Genomic DNA, 24,408 nt, shown 5'->3' on the forward strand with positions numbered 1-24,408 from the left:
ATGGGCCTGAGCGTCAGAAAGACCTGGGTTCTAATCCCGGCTCCACCACCTGTCTGATGTGTGACCTTGGGCAAGTCACTTCACTTCTCTGTACCTCAGTTACCTCATCTGTAAAATGGGGCTTAAAGACTTTGAGCCCCATGTGGATTAATTTGTTTCTACCCTGACACTTAGAAGAGTGGTTGGTACCTAGTAAGTGGTTAATAAATACCACAAGAAAAAAAAAAATCCCTTCTGATTTCCTTAGAGTCCTAAAGACGGGCGTAGCATTGGCCAGTAAGACAGTGGGGGGACTGGGACTGAAACTTCCTTGTGTGAGGGGAGACCCCAGGAGTTTTCTTCACATCAACATCTCTGCTCTGCAGGTAGTCACCCCAGATGTCAGCTCCGAGTTGCTGAGGACTTGGGGAGCTGTAATCCTCCAGTTTCCCAGTAACTGTTTAAACAGAAAGGAAGGTAAAGGGCAGAAAGATACCAAACCCAGGTAGATTAAACTGCTAGAAGACTCCTTGAGGTACTTAAATATGTTTAGAGTGGAAAAGAATAGAGTCTGATGGATAGTCTTCAGGGAGGAAGGAATTCGATTCCCCAGTTTATGCTGGGGCCAATCTTTCCTGAACCTGAAATGGAAAGCATCAACCGAAAATTCCCTGAAGCACAGCCCTCTTCCTCATCAGAGACGGAGAACCGGAAGGAAAGGAAAAACTGTTTTGTTGGAAGCTTTGGGTAAAACCAGAACACCCCCTGATCATGCCAAGGGCCTGTCTGCCAGGCAGTTTTGAAAATTCAAACCCTTAATCATGGGAGCAACCTCAGAGAGATAGATATCTAACTGGAATGAGCTAATAAGACTTTTTTACCAAGCTTTGAAAAAACGGACCTTCTGAATTTCAATTATTTTTTTTAATGCTGGGGTGAGAGGTGTTACTCGCCTGCTTGTTAGGAACTAGCAAACAAAAATTTCATCTCAGAAGCAATTGGATGGGAAAAACAGTACTTTCCACTAATAATTCACATTTCAATGTAAATGGTGTAATGCAAAATTGTAGAACTACAATCAGTGCATTAAGAGACTGAAAATGTTCATTAATTTAAAGATCATCATATGAATGTTGAGTTTTTTAGTTACTTAGTGGAATGTACCAAATAAAAATATTTGCTTTAGGGTCATTAAAATGTAGATGTTTTGTTCCTACTTACTATCATGCCTACTTTAAAGCTAAAAGCCTCAGGACATTTTATAAACCTAAGATAGTTAACATTATTCCCATTTTGTATGGGAAACTGTGATACAAAAGTTAAATTACTTTCTCGGGGCCCAAAAGGGAGCAAGGGGAAGACAAATCCCAGATTTCTAGCTTCCACTCAAATTTCATAGAAATGTTCATATATAACTTTGTTCCATTTGTCAATTTGTTGTACACTGGTGGTTCTCATTTCACTTTTGTTTTTAAAAATTAGCATTTCTATTGATTCAGGAAGTCTTCATTCATGTTTTAAAAGGAAGACCTCATAACAGTATCAGTCAGCTATCAAAGGATATAAAATAGAGGTTAGGCAAAGGAAAGTGAGGCTGTGAGCTGACAATTGATCTTTAATACATTTCCGAATTTCACCCTGTACCATAAAAACACAAAATTGTGTGTCCAATACGACTTTAATCAATCTTATTTATTGAAGATGGTTACCATTTAAGGGCTAGATATTCAAAATGTACACATACTATGCATCTAAAACAGACATTTTGCCTAGAATGGTGACTGGATCTTGTGACTATCAGAACAACAATAAAAGCATATGGAGAAGAGGAAAACAGAAGGGGAATCTGTTGAATCTGAGCCTCGTACTCACCGCAGCCCCACCCACATATTCTTATACTCTACTACTTCCCCTCTTGCCATTTATTTTAATGTCAGTCTTCCCTATAGGCAGGGATCGTGACTACCAACTCCCCCAAGCACTTAGTACAAGTGTTCTGAAAACAGTAGATGCTCAGTGAATGCCCTCGATTGATTGAATTCCCAGTGCCATAGCAATGACACAGTTGAGAGGATGGATCATATTTTCAATACTTTAATTTGGAATCTTATTTGCCCATCTTGCTTTAGGAATTTATCATGTACACTCACACTGATTTTCATTGCACATGGATAAAAGCATAACTGATTATCTTTTTTTTTTCTGAAGTGATGTTTCCTGAAAATAAAACAGGCATAATATCTAAGACAAAATAAAGCCTCTACTCTAAACAACAAACTTTCCAGCTCCTGACCATCTTTGACAGTATTCATAACCCTGAAACGATTTGCACCCCAAATTTGTTGATCCCACAATGGGAAAATATGGAGTCCAAACCATTATTTGTGGGTATATTAATCTGATTTTTGAATCAACCTAGTCTCTTAGCTTCCTTCTCCCTCCTGCTGGCCTCCTCTTGGCTATTTCATTTAATATTAGCCTCTCTCCCTGAAGGGCAGAAAGAGTGAAGGTGAAATTTTATAATGTACTTGAACTACTTGTAAGTAAGCTAAAATTACATTCATGGAGGAAGTATGTTGGAATATATGAATAAAAACCTTCTGAATTACCTGTTGATTTCATTTAGCTATGCTATCCTTGTTCCCCAGATATAATGAAAGAGTTGGCTGTCGTGAGCCCAGGAAGGCTATTGGTAAAGCTTCTCACAAGGTCTGCTAAGGATTCGCCATAATCAGCAGGGCTATCTCTCATAATAAACAACATGGGGATATCTCTAAATGAAAATTATTTCTCAGGGCTCAATGGCACTGACATATTCCTTAAATCAATCAGTCTTATTTATTGAGCATTTTCTATGTGCAGAGCACTGTACTAAGTGCTTGGGAGAGTACAATACAACAGAATTAGCAGACATGTTCCCTGTTCATAAGGAGATTACAGTCTAGAGAGGGAAACCAGAAATATGAATAAATAATATAAAATATATCATTTAAAAATATGTACCTAAGTATTGTGGGGTTGGGGATGGGGCAAATAATAATAATAATAATAATAATAATGGTATTTGTTAAGTTCTTACTATGTGCCAGGCACTGTAATAATTAATGATGGTGTTTGTTAAGTGCTTAGTATGTACCAAGCACTGTTTTAAGTGTTGGGGTAGATAAAAGGTAATCAGGTTGTCCCACGTGGGGCTCACAGTCTTAATCCTCATTTTACAGATGAGGTAACTGAGGCACAGAGAAGTTAAGTGACTTACCCAAGGTCGAACAGTTGAGAAGTGGTGGATCTGGGTTTAGAACCCACGACTTCTGACTCCCAAGCCCAGGCTCTTTCCACTAAGCCAAGCTCCTAAGTGCTGAGGTGTTTACAAGCAGATTGGGCCGGACAGTCCCTGTCCTATGCGGGGCTCACAGTCTCAATCGCCATTTTACAGATGAGGGATCACTGAGGCTCAGAGAAGTGAGGTGACTTGCCCAAGATCACACAGCAGCCAGGTGGCGGAGCCTGGATTAGAACCCATGACCTTCTGACTCCCAGACATGCCCTATCCACTACGCCATGCTGCTTCTCTAAGTGTCCAAAGGTCACAGAATGAGTGCACAGATGATACAGGAGAGAGAGTGAGCTGAGGAAAAAAGGTCTTAACCAGGAAAGGCCTCTTGGAGTAGATGTGACCTTAGTGATGCTCTGAGGGTCTAGAGATTGATCGTCTGGCATATATGGAAGGTGAGGGAGTTCCAGGCTAGGGGGATGATGTGGGAAAAGAGTTAACATGAGAAGCATTATGGCTTACTGGAAATGCTAAGGGTTTGGGAATCAGAGGACCTGGGTTCTAATCCGAGCTCCTCCACTTGTCTGCTGTGTAACCTTAGGCAAGTCACCTAACTTTCATGTTACTCATTTAGAAAACAGAAATTAAGACTATGAGCCCCAACTTGGCACAGGCTTGGGAGTCAGAGATCATGGATTCGAATCCCAGCTCTGCCACTTGTCAGCTGTGTGACTGTGGGCAAGTCACTTAACTTCTCTGTGCCTCAGTTACCTCATCTGTAAAATGGGGATTAAGATTGTGAGCCCCACGTGGGACAACCTGATTCCCTTGTGTCTACCCCAGCGCTTAGAACAGTGCTCTGCACATAGTAAGCGCTTAATAAATACCAACATTATTATTATTATTATTATCTTGGGACATGGACTATGTCTATTAGAACAGTGCCTGGCAAACAGTAAGCGCTTAACAAAAACCATTTTTAAAAATGACTGTATGGTTGCACAATATCTACACACAACCATTCTTCTACCTACTATTTTCGCTTCTTATTTTTCTCATCTCCTTTCCACAGCTATTGTTTTCCATATAATCACAATCTAAAAGAGTACTCCTACATTTTAAACAAAAAATATTTCCTTCTCATTTGCTATTAAAATTTCATGTTCAAGTGAACAACTTTCTTCTAACACATAAAAGGACATAAAATGATTATTCTTTTCAGGCTGAATTTAAGGTTTTCAAATTTGGAGCACTCCTTACTTGTACCAGATCATTTGTTCAACAGCTTGACAGAAATGACACAAAATAGGTTTTCTAGCCTCTTTTGAATATCTAGCCAAAAATGATATTTCATTTCCTTGGCATATAAGGCAATACAAAACATACACACACAAAAATATAGACTGCATGCTCAATTGGCCGCAATAGAGAATTAGTACAACTCCAACTTCTGTTTGTTTAGCTGATATGCTATCACACTCATATGGTCAGATTTTGATTTTCTTCTTCCCCGCATCCAGCTGCTTTAAGAATGGAAAAATACTGGACTAGAGAAGATAGAATCTGGGACACACTTAAAGTTCTTTGGTGGAAAATTTTAAAAAGCCACTAACAATAATGTAATCAGTTTTAGTACAAGGTTCTTCTATAACCAAACAACTAGACAGAAATTTAGAAATGTGGATGAGCCTACTTGAATGTATTAGAAAATGAAATGGATAGCAGCCATACAATAAGCACTGAGAAAGCAAGAAATACTGAAAGCAAAAGAAGCGATTCCAAGAAACACTGAAAGAACTTCCAATAATAATAAACTGTTTAAACCTGATTAGCCTATTATAGGCAATTCAAAATAATTTTCACTATCTTTTTTTCTAATATATCTGTGAGGAGAAACTATAAGAACAATGACCCAATTCTGACCAAGAAAACACATTCCAATCATTTTTAATTTTAACTACAAATATATGCATGCAAATATACTCATGCATGAGAATACAACAAATTCTCTCTTTGATATTTAGTAGCTCAATCACAACATTCAATTCAAAATTATTACTATTAATAATAATAAAAACTGCTTTTCAAGGAAATAAATACAAGAGGTTGGAACACTACCTTTTCTTCTTCTTTTTTTCTTTTCTTTTCAGTTTCTCTAAATCTTTCTTAGCTATATCTATTATCTCAATAGTCTCCTTCTCTGAAGAGAGCATTGCAGGAGAGTAAGCTGATGATCCAGTAAAATATGGAGATCTTGCCGTGGCCCTTGTCAGGTTACGTCGAAGGTTCTCGTTCACAGCTTCGCTTTCTAACAACTTTGCCCTCAAAAGAAAATAAAGAGTAGCAATGTGTAATGTTGAAATTTAGAGCAGTTTGGACGATGAACTAGTTTTCCATTACTAAGCATTCAAACTTTACCATTAAATGTATTATCAGTGCAGTGTTTATAAAACTATGACTTATAGGGCTGTTGCTAAGCAATCAATCCAAGATTTGAGTGCTTACTGTGTGCAAAGCACTGTTCTAAGTATTGAACTGTAAGCTCATTGTGGATAAGGAATGTATCTGTTTATTGTTATACTGTACTCTCCCAAGAACTTAGTACAGTGCTCTTCACACAGTAAGCGCTCAATAAATACGACTGAATGAATGAATATTAGGGAGAGGACTGTATAATAGAGTTGGTAGATATGTCCCCTGCCCACAAGGACCTTACAGTCTAGGTGGAGAGACAGACATTAATATAAAATAATCTCAGCTATTCACGTAAGTGCTGTCGGGCTGAGGATGGGGTGAATATCATGGGCTTAAACACTGGTTAATACAAGACAATCATACAGAACACAAACCCTGTCCCATTCGAGATTCATAATCTATGGGGTAGGAGAAGCAGGTGGTCAGAAATACCTATGAATAATCCTAAATGTTCAGTTACAAATCTGGACTCTATTCTTTTCCAACTATGCTATCAGGTGCCAGTGACTAACTAACTGTAACCAAGTTGACCCAACTGCCTATACCTTGTGAGCAATTATCAAAAAGGAGGCCAGCATAACTCCTTGCTCGGCTTAATCTCATCATGGACAGTGAACATATCTGCTAATTCTCTTGTATCGTACTCTCTCAAGCACTTAGAACAGTGCTCTGCATGTAGTAAGCACACAATAAATACCATTCATTGGTTCATTCAATCGTATTTATTAAGCGCTAACGGTGTGCAGACCACTGTACTATGCGCTTGGAAAGTACAATTTGGCAATAAAGAGAGACAATCCCTGCCCACAGCGGGCTTACAGTCTAGAAGTGGGGAGTCATACATCAAAACAAGTAAACAGGCATCAATAACATCGATATACATCAAATTATATATATACACATCAAAACAAGCAAATAGGCATTAATGTATATAAATAGAATTATAAATATATACACATATACACAACTGCTACCACTAATCGAGTGATTCTCATTAGTCAGACCACAGCATGATGAACTTTTGTAGAAGTGCCATTAAACTGATCTATCAATGGTGTTAGATTTCTGTGGTCCTTCTTTTTATGGTACTTTCTCAGTGCTTAGTACAGTGAGAGAGGACTCAAAAAGGTCATTCTTATTAGTAGAAAAAGTTATGGATGACATAAAGCATCTGGCTTGTAAATTCCATTTGGGAATAGTTGACCTCTCCAAGGAAATCTCACTGTAATTCAAGAAATGAATTTGTATTCTCAAGAGTTCATTGTCTTGGCTTGACTTATACCACCAAGTCACTTCCGAACCATAGCAACACTAGGTACACATCTCTCCCAGAACGCCCCACTCTCCATCTATAATCGTTCTGGTAGTGGATCCATAGAGTTTTCCTGGTAAAATACGGGAGCGGTTGACCACTGCAGCCTTCCGTGCAGTAAACGCAAGTCTCCACCCTCGACTTTCTCCCATGACACTGCTGCCCAGCATGGGGGAGTTTTTATTTGTACCAGATTGCTTTCCACTCGCTAGCCACTGGCCAAGCTAGGAATGGAATGGGGAAGCCTCTGCTTGATCTCCCTCCCGTACCCGAGATTGGTAGGCTACTGCAAACCCTCCAGGTATGACCCTGAGAGGGGTGATAGGTCCTAAAGATGACTTTAAAAAGGCACTAAGTGCAGTTCTTCAAAAACCTAGATTATTTGGAAGTTAAGGAAGGTAGAAACTTTCATATTGTACCACTCTATATTTATTTTCATCTTCCACCCACTACAGCCTAACATGACTAGCACAATACTGAAATATCAGGGAATGTAACTCTGTTTTTCCCAGAATTCTTAAAAATCTTAACACTTACAGTTCAGTAGTGTATCTAGTAGACAATGAATTTATTAAAATATAATGGCCAGAATACTTAGAAAGCTGCATGACTGAAACACATATTATTCATATCAAAGCCAACAAAAGTTTAAAATTATACCTGAGATCTTCAATTTCTTTTATATAATTATGGATCATATTACTAATCTCTTCATTCCCTTCACCTGTTAAGGAAAAAGAAACAGATTTCTATGGAGCTGAGAATAAAAGCATAATGTTTACAATCACTTTGGGCATTTAATAATTTAAGTTTTAGCTTGTTTTGAAGTATATCCTTGATAATAGTGAGACCATAGTATACTCTGAAAAAACCCACCTATTTTATTTTGAGTTTTGAAAGATCCATATTAAAGCTTCAATGTTGTTTTATATTGGAGAACCCACAACTTGGGAGTTACCGAGCAAAGTGTTAACCAATACTTCAATCCAACTGAAAATTCAGTCGATTGCCCAGAACAGATTAGCATGGCACACCACTCTAATGAAAGGAGTGACTCTTCAAGCAAAGGCTTTGTTTCGAAAGAGGGGAAAGAGAGAAAACAATGCCACACACTGCAAACATTACCCAAGATGGCACAGTGTACAGACTTGATTTTTTTTATGGTATTTGCTAAGCACTTACACTATACCAGGCAGTGTATTAAGTGCTAGAGTAAATACAAGCTAGTCAGGTTGGACACAGTCTCATAGTTTTAAGGCTTATAGTCTTTATCCCCATTTTATAGATGGGTAACAGAGGCACAGAGAAGTTAAGTTGCTTGACCAAGATCACACAGAAGACAAGTCTGGGGTGAGGGATGACTACCCAGTCCTCTGACTCAATCATTCATTCACTCAATTGTATTTATTGGGCACTTACTGTGTGCAGAGCACTGTACTAAGCGCTTGGAAAGGAGCATACAGCAATGAAGACAGACAATCTTTGCCCACAGTGCTTCTCAATATGCATATTATGGCCACGAATGTGAGCTCTGCATGCCCTTTGGGCCACACATGCCATTCATAGATGAATTATGTTCTCCAAATAGAAAGAACAACTACACAGTGAACAGAAAATACCTTAGTGTTCTCTCCCTCTAGGAGCCTTCTTATCAAGTTCATTCGAAAGTGAAAAAAAATGGAATACCTGCTCTGGCAAGAACTTGGTTGGCCTGATCACTAACAAGCTGAGTTATTCTGGTTCTCAGGGCATCAACAGTCTCTTGCATTGCTTTAATTCTTACACGTAAATTGTTATTTTCAGTCTGTAGCATGGCATTCTCGTGAAACATGTCATTGATGCTTTCAACACCTTCCTCATCAATAATTCTTTTTCCCTAAAGAAGATAAAAGTATTTCCTAATTGGTGGACATATCTCCAATATGCGGAAATTCTAACTAAGCACAGAATGGCCTTCAGTGAACTTGATTCCCAGAGGAGTACTAATAATTATGGTACTTGTTAAGCGCTTACTATGTGCCAAGCACCATTCTTCTAAGCACTGGGGTAGATACAAGTTAATCAGGTTGGACACAGTCCCTGTCCCACATGGGGCTCACAGTCTCAATTCCCATTTTGCAGATGAGGAAACTGAGGCCCAGAAAAATAAAGTGACTTGCCCCAGGTCACAAAGCAGGTAAGTAGCAGAGCCGGGATTAGGACCCATGACCTTCTGACTCCAGGCCTGAGCTCTATCCACTATGTCATGCCACTTTCCTAGAGTACTAGGAAAGTCTACGGCAGAAAATCCTTATGTTTGGAACTTTTCACCAGTCACAAGAAAGGAAGGAGACTATTCAAGCGCTTAGTACAGTGCTCTGCACATAGTAAGCGCTCAATAAATACTATTGAATGAATGAATACACAGATAGTTGTATTCTCTCCATTACACTTCCCTGCTAAGGAAGAACTGGGCAAGAAATTTTAAGAACCAAGAATGTTTGTTTAGGGCTTCGGTATTGGTTTAAAAAGACCATCATGCCACCCAGAAGACAGTGGTATCCATTGATAATACTGAGTAGTGTCTTGGGAAATTCTCCTCTCATTCTGCTGTTGGTTGAAGACATACCTCAAGATGCAGGTTGAATAGACGCCACATTTACTTACAGTTTTGTACTCCATGAGTTCCATCTGAAGTCGTGTAATCTCACTACGCAGTGCATTGATTTGTTGACTAGCTCTGTCTTGGTTAACCATGACCTTGTTTTTGATATTTCGGGCACGATTGGCATACTTCAGTGTGTTCAAAGTTTCCATGAAATCTCTATCTGAAGGGCTGACACACGCTATCATGATCGTTTGACTGTGAGTTACAAACATAAATAAGATTTACTGATGAAAAGCCAATCAATACCGTAAATGATCACTTCAATTTAACTTTATGCAGCTCTAGTCCAAAAAAAGGACAAAGAGCTTCTGTAACATAATTTAGACACAGATTTTGGGGAAAAAAGAATCACAAACGTTGCAATAGAAATAAAAAGCTTTTCAAAAGGTCTTTTTCAAAGATCTAATATCATCAAATACACTTCACGAGCATTATCTCCTTCATAATTAACTGTTTAATGCCATCATGAACAAGGTAACTGTTTACAACAGAATACATCAATGAATTATATTTATTGAGCACATACGGAATGCCAAGCACTGTACTAAGCACTTCTGTGAGCCTCATGTGGGACAGGGAATGTGTCTGATCTGATTATCTGGTATCTACTCTAGCAGTGTTTCACAAATACAATAATTATTATTATTATTATTATTATTCAGTGTTTTTTTATATGAGGTGGAGAGAAGCAAGTCTTATTACTCCCATTGTACAGAAACGTAAACTAAGGCAGAGGGAGGTTAAATTACTTGGGAAAGGTCACACATAGGCCAGTGGCGAGCTTGGACTTCAACCTAAGTCTCCTGATATCCGGTCACATGCTCTTTCTACTAGACCATATTATATTCTTGCCATTTGATGTAAACGATTGATAATGTTCTTGGGTTTTCCTGGTTCCTCCAATTAAGCATATGCCTCAGTTAATATTTCTGATGATAAAAAAATTGACTGAGAAAAATGTGAGCCTATTCTAATCTTGCTTTATTTCAGGATTTAATATACATGTACATTTTTCTCTACACTTTCTGGAGTCATATTTATTACTGCACAAGTACTAGAGCTCCAAACTATAGTACATTTTATACTCAAAGTACAAACCTAAAATCAAGAGGCTTCAAAAGGATCACATTGGAAATTTCTAGGGAAATCTGAATACAGAGTCTTTCAAAGGGTCTTCAAGATACAATAGTGGAGTTTAGGATGTAAATGTGAACTTATATCAGTAATACATGAATGTATTCAAAGGTTGCTTGACAATTATGGAAATAATCAATCAGTGCTTCTTATGTGCAGAGGACTGTATTAAGCTCTTGGGAGAGTATAATACAACAGAATAGGCAGACACATTCTCCGCCCACAGCAGCTTACAGTCTAGAGAGGGAGACAGACATTAAAATAAATTAAAGGTTGGAGGAGCAACAGATCTTAATGTGGAGTGTGTGTGTGTGTGTGTGTGTGTGTGTATTTGTGTTGCGGGAGGTAGGTGGGGGGAGAGTAGGGGTACATCTAAGTGCTGAGAGGGTAAAGATTCAAACACAGAGATAATACAGATGGGAGGGAAAATAGGGTGGATGAGGGCTTAGTTAGGGAAGGCCTCCTGAAAGAGATGTGACTTGAGAAGGGATTTGAAAATTGGGAGAATGGAGGTGTGCAGGATATGACAGGCCAGCCCAGAGAGTGAGGAAAAAGGTTACAATAGAAATCTTTCCAGGGGACCTCCAGGTTACACCGTCTTGGATTTAAGAAAGAGTCCCTGGGGGCGCCTAGAAGTTAGAGATAGAGAGTACAGCCTGGCAGAGCAGATAGAGCCTGGGCCTGGAAGTCAGAAGGTCATGGATTTCAATCCTGGATCCACCACTTCTCCACTGGGTGACCTTGGGCAAGTCACTTCACTTCTCTGAGTCTCATTTACCTCATCTGTAAAATGTGGATTGATACTGTGAGCCCTACGTGGGTCAGAGACTGTTGTCCAACTCGATTTGCTTGTATACACCTCAGAGCTTAGTACAGTGTCTGGCTCATAATAAGTGCTTAACAAATTCCATCATTATTATTATTACATTATCATCAATGTCCTGGGCTGGAGCAAGATTTCCAGAGCAGCCCCTTCCCACACAAAGATGCTCCAGGGGGACTGTCCCATAGAGACATCCTGGGAGTGCCATTCAAATGGCCTGGGTCCAGTGACTGCAGAAATTTCAGAATATTGCAGAAGCAGCATAGCTTAGTGGAAAGAGCACGGGCTTGGGAGTCGGAGGTCGAGGTCTCTAATCCCGCCTCCGACAGCGAGTTCTAATCCCAGCTCCGCCACTTATCAGATGTGTGACTTTGGGCAAGTCAGTTAACTTCTCTATGCCTCAATTACCTCATCTGTAAAATGGGGATTATGACTGTGGGCCCCACGAGGAACACCCTGATTACCTTGTATCTACCCCAGTGCTTAGGACAGTGCTTGTCACACAGTAAGTGCTTAACAAATACCAGTATTATAATTATTATTATTATTGTCTGCCACGTGACCTTGGGCAAGCCACCTCACTTCCGTGTGCCTTAGTTACCTCATCTGTAAAATGGGGATTAAAATTGTGTCCCATGTGGGACAACCTGATTATCCTGTATCTCCCCCAGCACTTAGAACAGTGCTTGGCACATAGTAAGCACTTAACAAATATCATAATTATTATTATTATCCACTTCACCATGGTGTGGGTCCATCTCAGTGGTGGATACAGTGCAGGACAGGAAGTGAGCCCAGTCTGGAAGAGAATTCCAGCAGCCACAGTGGAGCAAGGGCTTATGCAAGACCTCCCTCCTAAAGAGATTCATGGTTCAACCCTGGATTGGCTTCAGACACTGGTTGAAGAAAGATCTCTTGTGGGGGTGGGGGAAGGAAAAACCCCTGCTGTGGGACCCTAAAACTGATTCAAAAATGACCAACAAAAAATATTAACCTTCGGTTTATGGCTGAATTGATGTAAAAAAATTCTACTTATTTGAAATCCGAAGTACTGCTACTGTAATGTCACTAAGGAACTTGGAAATAGTTAATTTTATGATGAGATTTATAAAACGCTTACTCCCAAAGGAAAAACATTCTGAAACTAATGAAATTAACAGAATACATTCAAACACAACTAACTCTCTCAATGGATCCTTTAAACCAGGTCCTTGGGAATAGATGAGAGAAGAGTTTCTCTTTCATACCTGTTTCCCCCCAGCGAGTCCTGCAATAGCCTTGTTAGTTTGGAATCCCGGTATGGTACATGAGTGGCCCTTTTACTCTTATCTCCCAGTGCACTTATTACATTGCCAAGTGCCAACTGAAAGAAATGAAAAATGATGTTAGCAAAACAATCTTAGGGAATAAAATCACTCCAATTATACACAACTTAAAACAAAAAAAATTTTGTTTTGGATTGAGAGTACATTTACTGGATTTGGTAAATTTGAGATTATATTTTACCGGTTTTAAGATGATGAAATCTTGTTGCATATTACTGTATAATTTATTGAATTTAGATTTCACCTGAGGATTCATGGAATAGTATTGTTTCAATACAGATAACCTCTAGCACCCCTGGACTTCTGGTGTGTCATTTGGTTCCCTCAAATAATTGGATGTTTTTCTTGATTTAATAAAACAATAAATAAGTACTAAGCCTCTGATATTGCGGAAGCATTCGCCCATGGAAAAAAAAAAATACCCAGACTCCAACACAAAACATATACTAAATCTACTTTGGGTGAGTTATATCTTTATAAATATTATACAACATCTAGAGATGAAATGTATTTCAACTCCACTAAATGTCAGAATAACATTAACTCTAACAAGAAATACCACTAGATGGCATGGTCTGTAAATATTTTTCAAAAGTAATTTAGCAAGTTCTGATGGCAATGTCCACCCTGACTGAAACAGTTACTACAAATACATTTTTATTAGTCCTGTTTTGCAGCAATGTATCCTTAATTATTTCTTAAATTATCTTACATTTATCTATTTTTCAGTGAAAGACTAGAAAAATCAAATATGAAAATGTCAAATAGCTTTTATGTGCTAACATGTATTTTGATATGTACTGCAATTTTAAAATAGTTTCTATATTTACTTGGACATTTAGTAAAGGCAAATAGCTTAAGCTTATTACATATATAACTAAGATGAAAGATAGGTTATGTTTTATCATATCCAAAAAGCCCAGTTATAGTTCAGAACCATCCAGGAATTGGTTACACACAGAAGTATAATGAGAGCAAAATCAATGCATTTCTAATCCATTGCCTATTAAATGAGTTACCACAGTCACATGAATCTGTACATTTTCCCTCTTTAAACTTATCTTCTGCAGAAGAGATAGAGCGAAAAGAAAAGCTTGCACGTACTGGTAGCCTAGTAAAACAAATTTTGATCTTACAAGTCCACAGTTGATAGAAATTCCTTCTTTGGCCCTCTCTCCAGTAGCTCCTGTTCGCTTTAATCTCTCTGATCCTGCCAGATCAACAAAGTGGAATTTGGCAGTAAGGGTTTCAAATTCATTCATCGGAGGTGATTCAGATATGATCTTGTTATCAGTCACGTTTTCCTACAGTCAAGAAAATAAAAATCCAAAAGATTCATGGAAGCATCAATTCTCCTATCCACCTGCCCTTCTGGATTGCCTTTGCACTTAGATCTGCAACTCTAAGGTACTTGATATTCACCTCACCCAACCACCCAGTGTGGACAGGGATTGTTGCTATTTGTTGCTGAACTGTACTTCCTAAGCACTTAGTACAGTGCTCTGCACCCAGTAAGCGCTCAATAAAAACGACTAAAGGAATGAATGAGTGAACCTAACAGCACTCATTTACATACCCTTATACTTGGCTATTTCCCCATCTGTAATTTATTTTAATATCTGTTTCCACCTTTGATCTAAAATCCTTGTGGATGGGGATCATATCCAACAATCCTATTGCATTTTCCTAGTTCTCTGCATATATAAGAGCACAATAAATACCACCGATTAATCGATAACGCATAATAAAGTGTTGGATTCCCCTCAAGTGATCAGATACAATCTTTTAATAATAATAATAATAATGTTGGTATTTGTTAAGCGCTTACTACGTGCCGAGCACTGTTCTAAGCGCTGGGGTAGATACAGGGTAATCAGGTTGTCCCACGTGAAGCTCACAGTTAATCCCCATTTTACAGATGAGGTAACTGAGGCACAGAGAAGTTAAATGACTTGCCCACAGTCACACAGCTGACAAGTGGCAAAGCCGGGAGTCGAACCCATGACCTCTGACTCCGAAGCCCAGACTCTTTCCACTAAGCCACTCTGCTTCCCCTTTCTTTTCTTTCAATCATCCTTGATTTTAATTTGCAGATCCCTTAGTCTGCAATGACCCCTTAATCTTTACTTCTTACAGACTCCAGACTGAAAATCCAAAAGAGTGATCAAATCCAACACCCAAAGAAACACACTTCAAAAACTTTCACAGTATTTTTCATTCAGTATGCTGTAGAACAATTACAAAGCCTTTTTTGTTAATCCAAAAATATTTTCACAGTTTTTTGTAATATTTCATGACTAGTCACAAAATTATTAGACAACCTGATGAAACCTGCAGACGTACAGTACTTCATCTCCATGTCTCTCAGCATACAAGTGAACAATGGCACATAGTAATTGCTTAACAAATACCATTATTATTAAGTGAGAGTGCAGATTTTGTGCCCATTTTGCTGGTCAGTCAATCAACCTTATTTACTGGGCACTTACTGTGTGCAGAGCACTGTACTAAACACTTGAGAGAATACAATATAACAGGCATATTCCCCACCCACAACAAGCTTACAGTCTAGAAGGGGGGACAGACATTAATATTAAAAAATTACAGATATGTATGTAAGTGCTGTGGGGCTGGGATGCATACTTCCCTCTCTTTGCCAATCCTACCTGGTGCAGCAACTGTCCTAAACCCTCCACAAAGGAGGAAGAGAATAAAAGAATGAAATATGCAAAAATACAGGACTTGCCATTAATAAGTTAGATCAATGATTCAATGGCCTGGCCTAGTGGCAAGAGCCTCGGAGTCACAGGACATGGGTTCTAATCCTGGTTCCGCCACTTGACAACTGGGTGACCTTGGGCAATTCACTTAGCTTCTCTTGGCCTCAGTTACCTCAGCTTGTAAAATGGGGATTAACACTGTGAGTCCCATGTGGAACAACCTGATTACCTTGTATCTACCCCAGCACTTAGAATAGTGCTTGGCACACAGTAAGCACTTTACAAATACCATTATTATTATCATTATTATTTAGTCCACTGTTCTGTGTCTTGCCTCCATTCCCCCACCCTTCTTTCCAAAATTTGACATACATTCAAAGCCCTCCTAAAATCCCATCTCCTCCAAAAAGTCTTTCCCACAAAATTTCCCAAAAAACACAAAGGAAACAGCATGGCCTAGTGGATAGAGCATTAGCATGGGAGTCAGACGCTCATGGGCTCTAATCTCAGGTCCACCACTGAGCTGCTGTGTGACCCTGGGCAAGTCACTTTTCTTCTCTATGTCTCAGTTACCTCATCTGTAAAATGGTGAATGAGACTGTGAGACCCACATGGGACAGGGCTGTGTCCAAACCATTTGATTGCATCCAACCCAGTGTTTAGTTCATTGCCTGAGACACAGTAAGTACTTAACAAATACCACAATTACTTTTTATTATTATTATACATTTACTCTCCCCACCTTCAAAGTCTTACTGAAAACACATCTCCTCCAAGAGGCCTTCCCGAATAAAGCCCTCATTTTCTCTTTTCCCACTCTCTTCTAGGTCATTGTGACTTGTTCCTTTTATTCACCACCCCACCCCAAACCCAGTTTGTAGGTACACATCCATAATTTATTTATTTATACTAATATCTGTCTCCCTCTCAACTGTAACTCATTGTGGGCAGGGAATGTCTGTTACATTGTTGGATTGCCCTCTCCCACGCACTTGTACAGTGCTCTGCACACAGAAAGCGCTCAATCAATACAATCGATTGATAAAAAAAGGTCCAAAGAGCATCCATTAAACAGCTGCCTTTAGCAGTCAATAAATAGGTGTGAGCCCAACACACATAATCAACTCACAAGGGCTTACCCTGTCCAGCCTATAGATTAGATTATTTGAGAATGAAACACATCATAATTGACGCACTGTCTTGTGAGTTTAAAACATTACCCAAATAGGTCACTGTGCCACATGAGCAGCACACAACGAAAGAACACTACTGATGATTTGTGTTGTTTCTGTAAGGTACCTACCGAGTCTAATTGGGGACACACTCTGGTTTGACACAAGTGGATGGTAAAAATGGCATGTGAACGAGAGCTCTGCACATTCATCTGAGTACTGGCAGTGGTTCGAGATAGAGCGCCCAGTTTCAAACACTGCATCATCTAGAAAAGGAAAAAAAAAAGAGGTAGAGCAATATTTGATCAAAATAACTCCATCAGTCTTCTCCACTGACTGTGGTGGATGAAAATATCTACTAGTGTTGAGGTGTAGTTAGTATTATGGTATATGAAACTATGAGCTGAATTTCTAGGGTTAACAGATGTGATTTATCTAAGAAAAATAACGTAAGAATTCATTGTTTAACTTTCTGGCACCTACAGTTGCCTATCCAAGGTCATTTCAGTAAAGTAACAATGTAACATCACTAAAGCTTCCCTTTATCTTTTGCTGAAATGCTTTTTTTTAATAACTTTTTATCAGTATCAGGGTGTGGTACAAAATGATTCTCCCATCTTGAACCTCTTGGAACCCTTCCACCCGCTCTGGTCTATCCTTCTGCCCTCTTCCTTCTGTGGAAGAAGAAAACCGGTATGACAAAATTATTTTCAATAGGGCATCCAATTTTCCAAGGTCAATATTATACCAGTATTATGCCTACCTTCCCCAAAGACAAACACTGAAGAAAACTGAGATTTAAGAATAGGAACATGAAACCTCTTCAGAGTTGAGAACATAGACACTAGTTTCCAGCTAGCATAAAAACAATTCTCCAGAAAGAAAGAAAGTAAAATAATTTCATACACAAACTACTTTGAAAACAAGATAACCATCACCTCTGATTCTGTATTCACAGTTCGAGTTGTAACGCCAATGGTATAAATTCCTCCAGTGGAATCTTCATGGATTCGTATATTGGATTTTTTATTTTTTGCATCAATGTCACGTGTGGTATCAAAGAGGTCAAGAACTTCTTCATTATAAAGCTAGCCAAGAAAAATGAACCAAAATTCTTAGTTCATCTAGGAATCACTATACTTGCATCAAGAAAAACTTTTTTGAAAGATGTTTTTGATATTTCAAACTGCTTCTACAGTTCATAATTTGATAAATAATAATAGTGGTATTTGTTAAGCGCTTACTATGTGTAAATAACTGTTCTAAGCGCTGGGGGGATACAAGGTGATCAGTTTGTCCCACGTGGGGCTCACAGTCTTCATCCCCATTTTACAGATGAGGTAACAGAGGCACCAAGAAGTGAAGTGACTTGCCCAAAGTCACACAGCTGACAAGCGGCGGAGATGGGATTAGAACCCACGACCTCTGACTCCTAAGCCCACGCTCTTTCCACTGGCCACACTGCTTCTCAAATACTTCTTAAATACTGTCAAAAGGTCAATAAATCATAGGTAATAATTTAAATTTAAATGATTTAAAATCAGATACTCCTTATTTCCTCAAAATAACAGATTTCTGGAACTATCACTGGGAAACAAGGTTTACATGACCAATTTATAATGAAGTAAAAACACATTAAAACAGGTCAAAAAGCAATTCTGAATAGAAAAACTAGATTCAGGTAACAATTAGGCTTAAATCATTCCTATGGCACATAAACTATAAAAATAAAACTTGTCTTATAGAGGAGATATTCTGTTTAAGCTGAAAACTCACAAATTAATACTAACTCAAATATGAAAAATATAAAGGAATAAATACCCATTATTCAATTTATTACTGGTATTAAGCAAATGAACATGTATAAATTAATAGATCTTGGGGCTTCCTTGGATTTAATATAGGAAATTAGAAGGACTGGTTATATGCTATGAGCATGCTGGGAAAACATTCTCAATGCTAAATTCTTAGCATAGACCTACTTGTTCTACATGAAGTGTAGATCTGTTTCACAGGCCTGGGAGAAAGAGAACCTGGCTTCTAATCCTGACTCTGCCACCTGACCTTCTGCAAGCCACTTAACTTCTCAGTGCCTCAGTTCCCTCATCTGCACAATGAGGATTCAATATCTGTTCTTCCTCCTTCCGCCTGTGAGTTCCATGTGGGACCTGATGATCTTGTAGCTACCCCAGCATTTAGTACCTTGTCACAATGCTGCTAATAATAATAATAATAGTGGCATTTAAGCACTTACTATGTGCTGGGCATGGTTCTAAGCACTGGGGTAGATGAGAAGCAGCGTGGGTCAGTGGAAAGAGCCTGGGCTTGGGAATCAGAGGTCATTGGTTCGTATCCCAGCTCTGCCACTTGTCAGCTGTGTGACTGTGGGCAAGTCACTTAACTTCTCTGTGCCTCAGTTACCTCATCTGGAAAATGGGGATTGACTGTGAGCCTCACGTGGGACAAACTGATTACCCTGTATCTACCCCAGAGCTTAGAACAGTGCTCTGCACATAGTAAACACTTAACAAATACCAACATTATTATTTTTATTACACAAGCAAATAGGGTTGGACACAGTCTTTGTCCCACATGAGGCTCATAGTCTCAATCCCCATTTTACAGCTGAAGTGCTGAGATAAAGAAGTTAAGTGACTTGCCCAAGGTCACACAGCAGGCAAGTGGCAGAGCCGAGATTAGAAGCCAGGTCCTTCTGTCTTCCAGACCCGTGCTCAATCCACTGGGCCACAATGTTTCTCAAAGTAAGTGCTTAACGATTACCACAATTATTACTATCATTATTATCCTTATTATAATTGCTATCATTATTATTATTATTATTATTATTAAAACCTCACCCCTTCTGGAGTGGAGGGTGGGTAGAAGATTGGAGTCCCTGGCCAGGAATCACCATGCTATTGGCCCGTCAGGAGCCTCAAGGGCCAAATGCCACCCAGATCAACCTCCCCACTCCTGCCAGGGACCTAGGGAGTGAAATTCCCCCACCCTTGCAGGACCAGAGTTACACATATGCAACCATGGTCTCTTTCCTGGAGTAATGCAATAACTTGGACCTCCCATCGGGAAGTGGATAAATGTGTTACTGGCAACATTTGTATTATTTTATATTAACTTGTTTTCATTGTTTCAAGGATAACCTCCCATGATATTTCTTATATATGCTGCCATCCCTAGGAAAATGTCTTGCATCAGCCTTACTTATCCTTCCTCCAAATATTTGGTTAGCACAGGGAAAAATTTCCATTCAATATGAAGCTCTCTCCTTTCCCAGAGATGAGGTGGCGTCCTTTCAGGAGAAGAGAACTTCTATCTATCAGTAACTATCTTCAATCAAACATGGATTGTCTCCTACCAGATGGAGAAAGACTCAATGGGCTCCTGAGACACCTGCTCCCCCCCCAATTAAAGTGGGTAAATTATCATCTGGATGGAGATAACCTCTGGTTACAAAGAGACCCTTTCTGTGTGGAGGGGGGGGACATAATCTAATCAGAACATCACTTGCCTGGACAGAGCACGCTAGTCTTATTGTGATCAGAACCAGATTGTCCAAGGTGTGAGGGTGAGTTTTTGACAGTGCAATTCATCGATGGAGAAATGTAATATTCTTGAAATTGAGAATTCCTGTTTATCGAAGACTAGGCATGGGTTGTTTGACAATCTGTCACTGTGTGGCCAAAGTATACTAGTTTCAACAATAATGAATAGTATTGATTTGATGAATTTGAATTTCCTGTGTTCTATTCACCATTCCAAAATTCAATAAAAAGGAGGCATTCTGGTGACAATTAAATTCTAAATAAGTTTCTTTTTCTGAAAAATGTATAGTATACAAAATGTATTTTATCATCCACAATATTTTTTAAAAGTCGGACTTCTCTTTCAGTCACAACGCAAACGTTAAAATTAAATCGACTTGGAAAACAGCTACCTTATTATGTTCAATATTAATGTTGATACAGATGTAGAACATGTATCATATATAATAGTAATAATAATGCACTGAATAAAAAGCAACCTCTACATAAAACTAGTTTAAAAGTCTACGGGGAAAAAAAAAACACTTGTAAGATGCTGGAATTTGAATAATGTAACAAAATTGTCTTGATTAATTCCATAAGTAAAATAAGGTTTCAAGATATGTTCGGATGAAAGTAAGTGAAAAGTATTGAATATTACCTCTAAGAACTGCGAATTCACTTTGAAATCTGGAGGGGGGAGCCCATTCTTAATAGCAGCTTGTTTCTTATCTTCAATACACTTAAAAAGGTGCTTAACAGCCCGGGAGATAATACCCTGCTCTTCTTCAGTGATATTGACATCAAATCCTGTTCCCATGGTGTAGGTTTTGCCAGCACCTGTCTAAATAAATACAGAAATGAACTGCTCATCTTAATTTTTATAAAAGCAACCACCATGGACATGGAAAAGAAAAAAAATAGGAGATTATGAAAAGCCATTAATGTTAAGAGCTCATCCTCTCTCCATTATTCAAATGTCACAAATGAAAATAAATGTGTCTGTCTGGCCTTATCTCCTCTTCTTGAATCAAGCCAAGGAGCTCCTTGACTCCAAAAGCTTCCAGTTAAGGAAGCAGAGCCTCTTGACTCCAAAGGTTTCCAGTTATGGAAGCAAGACATAATAGCTAGCACCCTCCATTCGCCCACCAGCTCCCCAGGAGAGGAAGTAAATTCTTGCGGCAACTTTGTCAAACACAGGAGATGAGCCTGGGACCTGATCCCTCCACTACTCTCCCATAACATACAAAGAAGGGGAGCTAATGACCCCTTCTCTACCTAATTCATCAGTCCTGTGGCCGGGAATGATACCGTTTTACAGTTTAAAATTTTTACATGCGTTTCTTAATGTTTAAGATCTTGAGTCACTCAACCTATTGAAAGAAACCCCAAAACCTCTGCTCCAAACTCCTATAGGAACCTTGGCTGAACCACCCATGGGAATGGGTTTGACCATTTATGGGAGCTAGAGAGAGAGAGAAAAAGACAGAGTGTGTGTACACGCACGCATATGACTCAATGTCTGAGGGAACTAAGCTTGGATACTCAACTGAAAATCCATTGCAGATAATCTGCACATAGTAATAGACCATTGTACCCCTATGTCTTTGCTATCTGCAGTAGCTGTTATTGATATTGCATTTTGGTATCCTGATCAGATCAAAAAATTTAAAAATTGTAGTGATCATTTTCCTCACGAAACATTTATTCATTCAATCGTATTTATTGAGTGGTCACTGTGTGCAAAGCAGCGTACTAAGCATTTGGGAGAGTATGATAAACAGACACATTCCCTGACCACAAAGAGTTTACAGTCTAGAGGGGTAAACAGGCATTAATAAATAAATTACAGATAAGTACATAAGTGCTGTGGGACTGGGAAGAGGAAATGAGTAAATGGAGCAAGTCAGCGTGAGGCAGAAGGGAGTGGGAGAAGAGGAAAGGAGGGCTTAGTCAGGGAAGGCTTCTTGGAGGAGATATGCCTTCAATAAGTCTTTGAGGTGGGGGAGAGTCACTGTCAGTCACAGATTTGAGGAAGGAGGGCATTTCAGGCCAGAGGCAGGATGTCGGTGAGAGGTCGGTAGCAAGATAAACGAGATCAAGATACATTAAGAAGGTTGGCATTAGAGGAGCGAAGTGTGTAGCTGGGTTGTAGTAGGAGAGTAGTGAAGTAAGGTAGGAGGGGGCAAGGTGATTGAGTGCCTTAAATCCAATGTTGAGGAGTTTTTTTTCATGTGCAGGTGGATGAGCAGCAACTGGAGCTTCTTGAGGAGTGGGGAACCATGGACTGAATGATTTCATAGAAAAATGATCCAGGCAGCAGAGTGAAGTAGGAACTGGAGTGGGGAGAGACAGGAGGCTGGGAGACCGGCAAGGAGGCTGATACAGTAATCAAGGAGGGACAGGAAAAGTGACTGGATGAATGTGGTAGCAGTTTGGGAAGAAAGGAAAAGGCATATTTTAGCGATGTTGTGAAGGTAGAACTGACAGGCTTTAGTGATGGATTGAATATGTGGGTTGAATGAGAGAAGTCAAGATAATGTCACGGTTTTGGGCTTGTGAGACAGGAAGGAGACTGGTGAAATCTGCAGTGATGGGAAAGTCAAGGGGAGTGCAGGGTTTGGGTGGGCAGATAAGGAGTACTGTTTCAGACACGTTAAGCTTGAGGTTACGGGACTACATCCAAGTAGAGATGTCTTGAAGGCAGGAGGAAATGAGAGATTGCAGAGAGGGAAAGAGGTCAGGACTGGAGATGTAGATTTGGGTATCATCTACATAGAGGCGGTAGTTGAAGCCACGGGAGCAAATGAGTTCTCCAAGAGAGTGGGTGTAAATGGAGAAGCACATCACTGCCATGTTTTCAAAAGTTTAAAATTGTTTGCATCTATTTATATGCATGCAGCCTTCCAAAATACAGTACTCACTTGTCCATAGGCAAAAACGGTGGCATTATATCCCTCAAAACAACCTTCGATAAGTTTTTCTATGCACTGTGCATAGATTTGTTCTTGTTGTGATTCAATATCAAACACGTAGTCAAAAGTAAAGGCCTTATCCTTCCCCAAGAACACTTGAGGTTCTCCAGGTGTGACGCATGTACAAATATGGCATCCTTCAATTTTCTCTTTGGCGAGCTGTGGTCGGATTCTATGAAAAATAAACACAATAGTAAGTTCAACATTTAAGCACAATAGCAACAGGTGGTTAAAAAAAACTTTCAAAAATTCGATGATGAAATAACAATTCCCTCATCACAATAACACTCTGAAACATTCCACTTTATAAACATGCATGTGAAATCAATCACTCTCCAGGCATTCAAGCCACTCAACTGAAGTAGAATTTCTCTGAAATTGAGTGTGGTTGAGCCCTTGCTCTCTAGGATTGAGCAGCTTGCCGGCTCAGGGGCAGAAGGGTGAGAAATCTACCTCCCTGGAACTCCAGCTCCATTTCTCAATACAACTATTTATGTCGAAGAACCAGCCAGCCAGCCTTCCTACCTTCATGAGGCTAGAGCTCTCCTCTCCCCGGCTCCTAAAACCAGGAACTAGAAAGATAGGTGAGAAAAGAGATGTCTTTCCTTATTTTCTGAGAAGCAAGTTCTGAAGCTTCCCTTCAATCTGATTAGGGAGAACTGATGACACGCTGGTTCAGAAGGATAGGTAGTTCATGCCCACTCGTAAATATTTTTATGTCTGTCCACCCGTTAGAGTGTAAAGGGCAGGAAACATGTCTTGTAATAATAATTACAGTAGATGTATTTTACTAAGTGTTAGGGTAGAGACAAGAAGCGGTGGTGGTCGTGTTGTCTTATGCTGTCGAGTCGTGTCCGACTCATAGCGACTCCATAGACACATCTCTCCCAGAATGCCCCATCTCCATCTGCAATCGTTGTGGTAACGTATCCATGGAGTTTTCTTGGTAAAAATATGGAAGTGGTTTACCATGGCCTCAGTAAACTTGAGTCTCCGCTCTCGCCTCTCTCCCATGCTGCTGCTGCTCCCCAGC

General features: G+C 39.4%; 1 protein-coding gene across 9 annotated transcripts in view; it reads right to left on the bottom strand.

Annotated features, from left to right (window-relative positions):
* The window catches only part of KIF21A (kinesin family member 21A), a 152,362-nt gene that overhangs the window by 66,183 nt on the left and 61,771 nt on the right, over nucleotides 1–24,408 (bottom strand). For all 9 annotated transcript variants that reach the window (XM_029055050.2, XM_029055041.2, XM_029055062.2 and 6 more), the window contains exons 2-11: nucleotides 23,325–23,547; nucleotides 21,062–21,244; nucleotides 17,800–17,949; nucleotides 16,993–17,127; nucleotides 14,106–14,273; nucleotides 12,892–13,007; nucleotides 9,687–9,882; nucleotides 8,727–8,916; nucleotides 7,701–7,764; nucleotides 5,372–5,575 (exon numbers count right to left, since the gene is read on the bottom strand). In XM_029055050.2, the coding sequence (XP_028910883.1) occupies nucleotides 5,372–5,575; nucleotides 7,701–7,764; nucleotides 8,727–8,916; nucleotides 9,687–9,882; nucleotides 12,892–13,007; nucleotides 14,106–14,273; nucleotides 16,993–17,127; nucleotides 17,800–17,949; nucleotides 21,062–21,244; nucleotides 23,325–23,547 (1,629 nt within the window). The remainder of the gene's footprint in view (nucleotides 1–5,371; nucleotides 5,576–7,700; nucleotides 7,765–8,726; nucleotides 8,917–9,686; nucleotides 9,883–12,891; nucleotides 13,008–14,105; nucleotides 14,274–16,992; nucleotides 17,128–17,799; nucleotides 17,950–21,061; nucleotides 21,245–23,324; nucleotides 23,548–24,408) is intronic.

The sequence above is a fragment of the Ornithorhynchus anatinus genome, chromosome 2 (assembly GCF_004115215.2).
Source record: "Ornithorhynchus anatinus isolate Pmale09 chromosome 2, mOrnAna1.pri.v4, whole genome shotgun sequence".
NCBI lineage: Eukaryota > Metazoa > Chordata > Mammalia > Monotremata > Ornithorhynchidae > Ornithorhynchus > Ornithorhynchus anatinus.